Genomic DNA, 10,275 nt, shown 5'->3' on the forward strand with positions numbered 1-10,275 from the left:
AGAGAGAGAGAGAGAGAGAGGAAAAAGGCAGCAAGGCCGCAGGGAGGATAGCAGACTCATGTACCAGTTGTAAGATGTAATTAACCATCTCACTTGAGTAGAAACTGGGCTTTTCTGTTATCTGGATTAACATTGATTTTAGAAGAATAGGGCTTCACACGGATTCTCCAATCAGTTGGTGGAGTGGCCTGGGTTACAATGAAGGAGCCAATCAACTGATGGCTGGTCAGGATTCAGCTGGGCGGGCTGATGGAGATACTTGACCAATAAGCAGAAGGCATGGCAATAGAGGGCATAATCTTCAGCTGAAGTGGCCAGTCAGATGGCAGTGCTGTGCCCGATGGTCCTTTTTCAATTTTGCCTCTGAACTAGGGTGAAGACCTGGAAGGGAACAAATTCGAGCCTGCAGAGACAAATTTCCCAGAAACCATCAACAAAGGGGGGCCTGAGGCCCCTGAAATTGAGGATAGCAAGGGCTGTTTCAGCCTTGGCAGCACCCAAGGCCCACTGCCCTGTGCCCCTGGCCCTCAGCTGGGCGAGGACATGATGGCATACGTCCTGCGGCCGGCGATGGTCGGTCACATGGTGCAATGTCTCATCCATCGCAACAAGCATGGCATGGACAAGACCTTGTACCCTACCTACCAAGTGTACCTGGAGGCAGCCGATGGCGGCAAGGTGCGACGCAGCTCCTCAGGGTCTGTGGCTCCCACATCCCAGGACAGCAGGCCTCTCATCCCAGGGGACAAAGTCAAGCTGACTTACACATCCAGGCTCGACTTGGCTTGTATCTGGGCCTTGTCAAATTCCACACTTAATTTTTTTTTTTTGCGAGTCCTGGGGCTCAAACTCAGGGTCTGGATGCTGTCCCTTGGCTTTTTTGCTCAAGGCTAGGACTCTACCAATTGAATCACAACTCCACATCCAGCTTTCTGAGTAATTAATTGAAAGTGAGTCCCTTGTCTAGCTGGCCAATCCCCTTTCAGTGTGGTGGTCTCCTCCCTGGGTATTCTGTCCCTCTCCCAAGGAGAGGCTTCTTTCCCTACTCAGGATCAGACCCACTTTGCCTGGACAAAATCTGTACAAGAGCCCCTTGTAATATTCCAAGCAAGGCTCTTCATTCTCCACAGCCTGGCGTTGCCTGGGCTGTGACCAGTTCTGGGACCCATGGGCAGAAGGAAAGGGGATAACATTAGGACTTAAAGCTCCCCTTCAGGACTGATTAGTTTCCTTTGGTAAGACTATCACCCAACGAATTTGGTGACTCAAGCCATTTCAATATCTCCTCTGTCGTAAGACATGACATTTGTATTTAGACTCTTGCAGCTCTAGCCAAATAAGGGACATCCATTGTGACAATCTGTTCCTTGCATGACAGCGCTTCCTCTTGGCTGGGCGAAAAAGGAAAAGGAGCAAAACTTCAAATTATCTCATCTCCATGGACCCCACAGATATGTCTCGAGATGGGGTCAACTTTGTGGGCAAAGTCAGGTAAGGCAGAGCTAAAGTGCATAATGAGACACAGGTGAAAAGCTAGAAAGGTGACAAATGGACTACATTTCCCAACTGGCCACAGAGCACGGATTCCTTCTGATCAGCCTAGGTGACAGATGGGTTTTGTAGTTCTGCAGATTGTATATCCAGGAGGTTGAGGAAGAGCAAAATTGAAAGCTTTTGGCTGTGATTTAAGATAGGTGACTTCTTCGGCGGCTAGGGACTGAAATTTCTAAGTTCCAGAGGGAAAAGGTGTGTCCTTGTCTAGAGGGAAGAAAGGGGGGACCAAATAGAAATCAAAACTAGCATGGCTTATTTAAGAAGAAAGCCTTTGGGACCTTGGGTATAGGGAACAATTGTTTATACATAGATTTGATAAAGCACTTAAAGTGCAGCCATAGTAACTACGACTACACTGTGACTTCTACCGTCATTTTATCTATTACCCTCCTACAGATCTAATGTCTTAGGTACTAAGTTCACCATCTTCAACAATGGAGTGAATCCAGACCGGAAACATTTTATCCCCATGATGTCAGAGATCAGAGAGGAGCTGGGGGCTGTGTGTTATGTAAGCTGTGGTAGGGAGATGGGAGGAGACGGGAGAGAGAATGAATGTGGGAACAGGAAAAGTAGACTGTGATTCTCCCAAGGAGACGAACGTCTTGGGATTCCGGGGGCCTCGGAAAATGGCTGTTATCCTCCCAGGAATAGACAGGCGGAACCAGAGAATTAAGGTCCAGCCACAAAATGTGAGTCGTCAAGGTGTGGGGGCTGATGATTCCTGGGCCAGGGCAGAAGGAGGGGGCTGAGCAAAGCCTGGTGGAGGACTTTGCTATACTCTAGTTTTCAGGATGTAAAGACTACTCAGCCGGGAGTTTGGCCTAGTAGTAAAGTGCTTGCCTAGCATGCATGAAGGCCCAAGTTCGATTCCTCAGTACTACATATATAGAAAAAAGCTGGAAGTGGTGCTGAGCTCTAGCCTTGAGAAAATCCAAGGAGAGTGCTCAGGCCCTGAGCTCAAGCCCAGGACTGGCAAAAAAAGAAAAAAAAATTATATATATATATATATATATATATATATTATGCATCTAGAAAAATCAAGGGGCAGGGCGGCTAGCAAGCCAAGCCCTCTACTGAACTTTTCCAGGAACAAGAGACTCTCCTGAGTCGCGTCCAACAGGGGGACAACGAAGGGCTGATTCTGCTGCAAAACAAACCCCCCTTGTGGAGTGAAAATGATGGCGCCTACGTGCTCGATTTTCATGGTCGAGTCACTCAGGCCTCCATAAAGAACTTCCAGATCATGCTTCCCAATGACCGTGAGCTCCTGGGAACCCACCTGGTTACCTGGACCTGCCCTGATGGGGGAGGGGAAAGGGGTTGAGAGTATAAAACTACATTTCCCATCAGCCCTTGGAAACTTTTCAAGGCTACACAGGTGCCTCGCTGTTGCAAAGCCTCTTGGGAAATGTAGTTTACACACCCCTCAAAGGCTTTCCTACCTGGGACAGAAGCAGGGCCATTGATAGGGCTAATATGTGGTTCCAATTTCCTCCTCAGCGGACTACCTGGTGCTCCAGTTTGGCCGAGTGGCCTCAGACACATTCACTATGGATTTCCGCTACCCACTTTGCCCTCTGCAAGCTTTTGCTATCTGCTTATCCAGTTTCGATGGGAAGCTGGCTTGTGAGTAATTCAATAAAACATCATTCCAGCTTTCAACATGTCTTTTGTTTCACTACTAATCACAACACTTATTAGATGCCACGTGCATGTGCATCTAATCTTGTGGGTTGCTCACTTATGGAGCTCACAGGCACTGTGTGAATGGTAAGACATATACGGGGTCTGTCTGTCAGTTCAAAGCACTGTAAGTCTAAAAATGTACTTCTACATGTACTGTATGTTTAGAAGTGGGGCCCTTTGTGGCTCAAGTCTATAATCCCAGCTATTCAGAAGATAGATCTGGAAGATCAAGGCTCAAAGCCAGCCTGGGGCAGAAAAGTCTGAGAGATTCCATCTTCAAACCTAACAAAAAGCCAGGTTGGCTGGTCACCAGTGGCTCTCATCTGTAACCCCCGCTTCGCAGGAGGCTGAGATCTGAGGATGGAAATTCATCAAAGCCAACCCAGACAGGAAAGTCTCTGAGACTTATCTCTAAGGAGCCACCAAAAAGCTAGAAGTGGAAAGGCAGTTTAAGTGGTAGAGTGCTAGCCTTCAGCACAAAAACCCAGGCCCTGAGTACAAGCCAAGCTTTTGGAGGAAGGTAGCTCAAGTGGAAGAATGCCAAATGAGCAAGTGTGAGACTGATGTAAACTCACTTGTCCTTGTGAACTTGAATGTGGATGCAGGGTTTAAAAACTAAGCCAGGGGCGGTGGCTTAGGCCTGTAACCCTAGCTACTTAGGAGGCTGAGATACTAAGACCATGGTTCAAAGCCAGCCCGGGCACTAAAGTCTGTGAGACTCTAATCTGCACTGTGGCTCAAGAGGAGTGAGTTAGCCTTGAGCTGAAGAGCTCAGGGACAGGCCTAGAGTTCAAGCTCCATGACCGAAAGACAGACAGACACACACACACACACACACACACACACACACACACACACACAAGTGAGACTAGGGGCTGGAAGTATAGCCTAGTGGCAGAGTACTTGCCCTAGCAAGCAGGATGTCCTCCTTATTAGCATGTACACAGAAAAGGCTGGAAGTGGTGCTATGGCTCAAATGCTCGAGTGCTAGCCTTAAGAAATCTCAAGGACAGTGGCCAGGCCCTGAGTTAAAGCCCCAGGACTAGCAAAAAAAAAAAAAAAAAGTAAAATTAGGGAACAAACTTTTGTATGAGGCTGGGAGTTTTGCCTAGTGGTAGAATGCCTAGCATACATGAAGACTGGGTTCCTTGGTACCACATAGAAATACCATTAATGGTGTTGTGACTCAAGTGGTCGAGCACTGGTCTTGAGGAAAGCCCACGGACAGTGCTCAGGCCCCAAGTTCAGTCCCCCCCCCAAAAAAACAAACTATATGATACTGGGGCTTGAATTCAAGACCTCATGCTTCTTGAGTACTTAGGTCTACAGGCCTAGGCACTAACCCGATACTGAGACTTAAACTTAGCTTTTTCTACTAATGACTGGCCCTCTACTACTTGAGCCAGGCCTCTGGCTTTTTGCTGATTAACTGGATATGAGACTCTTAGATTTGTCTGCCTGGGCTGTCTTCAAACCATAAGCATCAGAGCTCATTCTCGTGAGTAGCTCGAATTAAGTCTTTAGGGATCAGTGAGTTAAGATTCTAATTCCCACTTCAGGAAAGAAAATTGTTTAGATTTAGGCAGATGTCAGAGGAAAAAACAAAACAAAACCCAAAACAGCCTTCATTGGAGAGATGGAGAGAAATGTAGTTTATAATCTCAGGCCTTAACCTCTGTGTATTTTCTTCAAATATAGGAAACAACCAGTGTACACAAAAGTTTCTCACTACAAAAGTTTTATTTCATATACAAATCAACACTATAATAAATAATAATATATATTTTTGGGGGGGTCAGGCCTGGGCGCTGTCCCTCAGCCTCTTTGTGCTCAAGGCTAGCGCTCTAGCACTTTAATGGAGCTCCACTTCTGGCTTTTTGAGTTACTGCAGCACTACCTTGTTTCTTACCCACTAAGGTGCAAGCCAGGAGCTGGATTTCACAGGAGGGGAGGGAGAGGAAGGGGTGTGGCCTGGGCTGGGATCTCCAAAGGGAGGGAGGGAGGCAAGGTCTGAGTAGGGGCAGGTATGGGGTACAGAAACGGGAGTGGGTTCCCCAGTCGTGCCCAGGCTCTGGCCCTAGTGGCAGGGGTGAGGCAGGGCCCCAGCTGCTCCTGAGCTTGAGCGATGCGCCGGGCAAAACGGCTTCGATCCCGGGCGAATTGTTCCCAAGGGCCTTGACGGGCAGCCTGTGCTGGCCCCGCCCAGACAACCAGGTAATGGACAGTGACCTCCTCAGAAAATCGCACCTAGGGACAAACAGACACCAGAATTCAGACTCTAAAGGCACCGAGCTGGATATACACAGAAGGGAGGTGAGAGAATGGAAAAATTAACTACACAAACATGTTGCCTATTGGGCCAGTCACCTGCCTGCCACCGGAAAGGCAGCTTGTGACTCATACAATGGAGTTTCCTGGAGCTGTCATGAGCCACGGCTTGCCTCCCGTGGGGACCGGGTCTTTCTCAGAGGATTGCAGGACATGCAATCTTCCGAGTAGCAGGTGCAATCCTTTGCAACACAGGGACCCTGGAGGCCTGGCCTCCAGCCCGAGCCTCTCCCCCACCCCCAAACTTCAAGCTCAGCTGTCTACAGTCAGAATCCAAGTCCTATGGGCCCAGAGCTGACCTTTCTGGTGTGTGGAGGAATCTCTGTATTTGGCTCCTGGATGGGGGTTTCTTTCAATCTCAGGCGTCTCTGCAGTCGGATGGGCAGCTGAGGAGAAGCCCACGGGGCTGGTGGCCTCTCCCCAGGTAAATAGATGGCTACTTGGAAGGGGAGGGGCTCAGGTGCTTTCTCTTCTTCAGTCTCCTCCGGCTGACAGACACAGCCTCTGATCTGGGTGGATCCAGGGCCTGACTCAGCGGCTTCTCCTCCCTCAGCAGCTTCTCCTCCCTCAGCAGCTTCTGAATCATCAAATTGATCCTCCTCTTCCTCCTCCTCCTCTGTGTCCTCCCCAGGTCGATACACCCAGGCCTTCAAGAAGACATTAGTAGGGTGTTTAGATGAGGAAGCCTCAGCTGATGCTGATTCACTGTCCTCTTCTTCGTCTTCGTCGTCCTCGTCTTCTTCCTCGTCTTCTTCCTCCTCCTCCTCCTCCGTGTCCTCCCCAGGCCGGTAGACCCAGGCCTTCAAGAATGCACTTGTAGGGGGGATGGATGAGGAATCCCCAGCTCTCTCCTCCATGGATTCCAGCTCACCGTCCTCATCTTCTGTGTCTTCTCCTGGAGAACACACCCAGGCCCCCGCGGACACCCCAGTGCGAAGAATGGACGGTGCTCCTAACACAGTGTCGTTGTCCTCATTCGGCTGGCACTCCCAGGCCCTGAGCAGCTGTCTCTGAGCTGCATCAGGTTCTGGGCCAGCTTCTCCTTCCTCGGCAGCTTCTCTTGTCTCCTCAGTTGCCTCACCTGGGCAATACTCCCAGGCCTTGGGATAGGAAGATGAGGGAGAAATGGAGGTCTCCCTGGCTTCTGTTCTTTTTTCCTCCTCCGTGGTTCGATCCTCTTCCTCCCCCAGGCAATACACCCAAACGCTAGGCTTGGCTTCTGGAGACAGTGGGGAAGTAGAGGCTCCAGGAGCTCCTTCCTCAGCAGCTTCCCCATCGTTGTCATCCTCCACTGCTGGACAACTGTCCCGGTGTGATGGAGGATAAGCAAGTTCAGTCCCTCCCTCCTCCTCTTCAGCAGCCACCTCCCCACACTTGCTATCAGGAGCTTGCAGGCTCCTTATCAGCAGGCTACCCATAAACTTCCCTTCATGGTCACCGGGGACACTGCTTCCTTCTGCCTCGCCACATTCTTCATCTTTTCCATCTGAACGTCCCCAGGTTTCAGGAGGGGAATTATTACTGGATTCCAGGCCCACACAGGGCATCCAGGATGCTTCTCCATCTTCAGGAACTCCACTATCAGCCTCCCTGTGAGGGCGTCTGCTCCACGGGGCCTGGGAGGTTGCTCCAGCAGCCGAGGCATCTACCTCCAGACCTGCATCTCCCTGATCTGCTCCTGTTACTGCTTGTACTTGCCAGGCTTCTGGAGGTACTGGGCCCCTCAGCCGGCTCCAGGCCCTGCTGAGGAAGCCCATCAGTGGAGACAGGAGGTAGAAGGAATGAACATCCCTCCAGAGCTGGGTAGTGTGAGACCTGTGGCTTGGAGCCATCTTTCTGGGCTAGAAGGAAAGGGGTGTGGAAGGGAGAAAGAAAATTTAGGAGCCATACTGGTGGTGTGATGCGACACTGTTGTAATCCCAGCTATTCTGGCAATGGGAAGATGGTTCAAGTGCAGCCAGTATAAGATGATAAGATCCTGTCTCAAAATAAAAATGCCAGTGCTAGGCTCGGTGGCTCATGCTTGTAATCCTAGCTACTCAGGAGGCTGAGATCTGAGGATCATGATTCAAAGTCAGCCTGGGGCACTAAAGTCCGTGTCATGGGTCTTGAACTCTGTCCCTGAGCTTTTCAGCTCAAAGCTACTGCCCTACCTCTGGAGCCACAGCCCCACCTCCCCTTTTCTAGTGATTAATTGGAGATAAGAGTCTTCCAGTCTTTAGTGCCCAGGGCTGGCTTTGAACAGCGGATCCTCTGATCTCAGCCCGCGTAGCTAGGATTACAGGGGTGAGCCACCGCCCTCTACTAGACTCTTATCTCCAATTAACCACAAGAAAACCAGAAGTGCCCTGTGACTTCAGGGTAAAGCCGTAGCCTTGAAGAGCTCGGGGGCAATGCCCAGGCCCAGCATGGAAGCCCCATGACCGGGGGTGGGGATGGTCGGGGGGGGGGGAGGGGGTGGGAAGACAGGGCTTGTAGCACCAAGCTCTTGCCTGGCACACACAAGAGCTGGGGCCCAATCCCAGTACCAGGGGAAGGAAGGAGCCATTCGGAGACCAAGACTTTTCGGGAAAACCTCGGGGCACAGCTATGAGTCATAGGACAAAAATAACAACAAGGGAATTCCTCCCAAATTCCTTGCTCACCCAGCCACGCCCATCCGTGCCCTTCGCTTCTCCTCCCCTCTCTAAATCTGGGAGCCTGGCTCCCTTTCCTAATATCCAGTAGTCCACACTCGTGTCCCCAGTTCTTCGATGATCTTGAAAACCGACCAAATCAAGTCTCCATGCTCACCTGAGGCCCCGCCACACCCCGGTGTGATTCCCAAGGCCTCGCTCCCACAGACGGGGGACTACAGCCCCGTCGTCAGAAGCGGGGCTCCGGGCTCCCCGGTGGGCCCCCTTCCTTACAACGCCGCTGCCCTGGCCCACCACCTTCCTCCTCCCCGACCGGGGGTCTGGCCTCGATCCCCGGCCACTCGGGGGCCCCGCGGCTCACTCACTCAGGCTGGGGCGTGCGCGTCACCCCGGGGACGGGAGCGTCGGCTCCGGCTTCCACCAGCGATCGCAGGTCCGGACGGTTCGGGAAGCCAGCGCCTTCATCTCACCCTCAGGCGGCGGGGCGGGGGTCTCGACGTATCACCGGACGTCGCGAGCCCTGTGGGGACGAATAAACCGCAGGCCGGGCCGCGCTCCTCCGCATGTAAACATCCACAGTCCGAGAAGGAGGCTGACCACGGGGTGACGCGAGCCGCCGGCCTTTATAGCCCGACGCAGCGGGCGTGCTGACGTCACGGGGGAGGCGGGGTCTAGGAATCACAGGGCCTCGGGAGGGGAAGTGGAAAATAATACCGAAAAGTCTCGCGGAGATTCCAGGTGGGGTGTCGTCACGCAGCCTTTCCCAGCGTGGCCACGCCCCCTGAACAACCTGTCAATCAAAGGCGTGGAGTGACGTCACAGCCTTTCCCAGTGTGGCCACGCCCCCTGAACAACCTGTCAATCAAAAGCGTGGAGTGGGGGAGAAACTGGCGCTCTTACCTGTATTTTTTTTATTTTTTTGCCAGTCCTGGGCTTGAGCTCAGGGCCTGAGCACTGTCCTTGGACTTTCTCAAGGCTAGAGCTCCACCACCTGAGCCTCAGCACCACTTCTGGCTTTTTCTATGTATGTGGTACGGAGGAATCGAACCCGGGTCTTCATGCATGCTAGGCAAGCAGTCTACTAGGCCAAACTCCCGGCCTTACCAGTGTTTTAATTTAGCCAACAGGCCATGTCTAAAGCCTCCCACCTTGACGCCCGGGCGACATCCTCTCTGGGGGGTAAGATATTGTTGTAGCACAGATACACAAACCTAACGTTGGGAGTGAAGCCGTTTCCCCAGGAGGACGTGGTTAGGGGGTCTCAGCAGAATCCAGACTCATTGCAAATGGAAGCAAAAATGGAAGCCTTCTCCATGGTTAGGACAAAGCCTGGCGCATAGTAGGTGTACACCAATACGACATATGTGTATCGCCCGATAAACTGCCAGGCTCTGGATGGGTCACACCTAAAGCTCACACCTGAGATCTAAGGATCAGCATTCAAGGCCAGCTGGGGCAGGATGTGGTGGTGTGGCTCAAGTGGTAGGGCACCACCAGCCTTGAGAGGGAAAGCTAAGAGACAGGGGCCAAAAGTATTGGCACAGAGAGAGGAAGGGAGGGGGGAGAGGGAGAGGGAGAGGGGGGAATGCCTGCTAAACGGACTTGATTCATGGTCACAAGGTTGTATTCCTGGGTCTTACTGCTGGAAATGGATGCAGAAGGTCTGTTTATCTGAACTGAAATTCTGGTTGGGTATGGTTCTGGTACGAATTTCAGGGAGCCAGATGAGTCCATAATCATCCTTCCCCTCCCCTTCCCTCCCCTTCCCTCCCCTTCCCTCCCCTTCCCTCCCCTCCCCTCCCCTCCCCTTCCCTTCCCTTCCCTTCCTTTCTCTCTTCTCTTTCTTCCTTTCTCTCCCTCTCTTCCTCTTTCTTTCTTGCCAGTCCTGGGACTTGAATTCAGGGCCTGAGCACTGTCCTGAGCTTCTTTTTGGTCAAGGGTAGCACCCTACCACTTGAGTAACAGTGCTGCTTCCAACATTTTCTGTGCATGTGGTACTGAGGAATCAAACCCAGGGCTTCATGCACGCGAGGCAAGCACTCTACCACTAAGTCACATTCCCTAGAGC

At 51.8% G+C, this 10,275-nt stretch overlaps 2 protein-coding genes across 6 annotated transcripts in view; one reads left to right on the plus strand and one right to left on the minus strand.

The window, feature by feature from the left end:
• The window catches only part of Tulp2 (TUB like protein 2), a 42,915-nt gene extending 39,696 nt beyond the window's left edge, over positions 1 to 3,219 (plus strand). For all 5 annotated transcript variants that reach the window (XM_090322378.1, XM_090322377.1, XM_090322375.1 and 2 more), the window contains 6 exons: positions 373 to 678; positions 1,379 to 1,491; positions 1,951 to 2,065; positions 2,148 to 2,246; positions 2,645 to 2,816; positions 3,058 to 3,219. In XM_090322378.1, the coding sequence (XP_090178504.1) occupies positions 373 to 678; positions 1,379 to 1,491; positions 1,951 to 2,065; positions 2,148 to 2,246; positions 2,645 to 2,816; positions 3,058 to 3,191 (939 nt within the window). In that variant the 3' untranslated portion in view covers positions 3,192 to 3,219. The remainder of the gene's footprint in view (positions 1 to 372; positions 679 to 1,378; positions 1,492 to 1,950; positions 2,066 to 2,147; positions 2,247 to 2,644; positions 2,817 to 3,057) is intronic.
• A 1,806-nt stretch (positions 3,220 to 5,025) lies between these two features.
• On the minus strand, positions 5,026 to 8,794 carry Ppp1r15a (protein phosphatase 1 regulatory subunit 15A). Its single transcript, XM_090322362.1, has 3 exons — positions 8,573 to 8,794; positions 5,871 to 7,412; positions 5,026 to 5,490 (listed from the first exon to the last, which is right to left on the minus strand). Exons 2-3 carry the CDS (start codon positions 7,401 to 7,403, stop codon positions 5,182 to 5,184), a joined length of 1,842 nt encoding a protein of 613 aa, XP_090178488.1. The 5' UTR covers positions 7,404 to 7,412; positions 8,573 to 8,794; the 3' UTR covers positions 5,026 to 5,181.
• Positions 8,795 to 10,275: the final 1,481 nt, after the last annotated feature.

This window comes from Megascapheus bottae, chromosome 31 (assembly GCF_031878675.1).
Source record: "Megascapheus bottae isolate mThoBot1 chromosome 31, mThoBot2.hap1, whole genome shotgun sequence".
Taxonomy (NCBI): domain Eukaryota; kingdom Metazoa; phylum Chordata; class Mammalia; order Rodentia; family Geomyidae; genus Megascapheus; species Megascapheus bottae.

Coding starts and splice junctions, on each gene's coding strand:
- Ppp1r15a (XM_090322362.1), bottom strand. CDS start 7,403: ATGGCTCCAAGCCACAGGTCTCACACTACCCAGCTCTGGAGGGATGTT. Junction 5,491..5,870: donor TTCCTCCACACACCAGAAAG/GTCAGCTCTGGG, acceptor GTTTGTCCCTAG/GTGCGATTTTCTGAGGAGGT.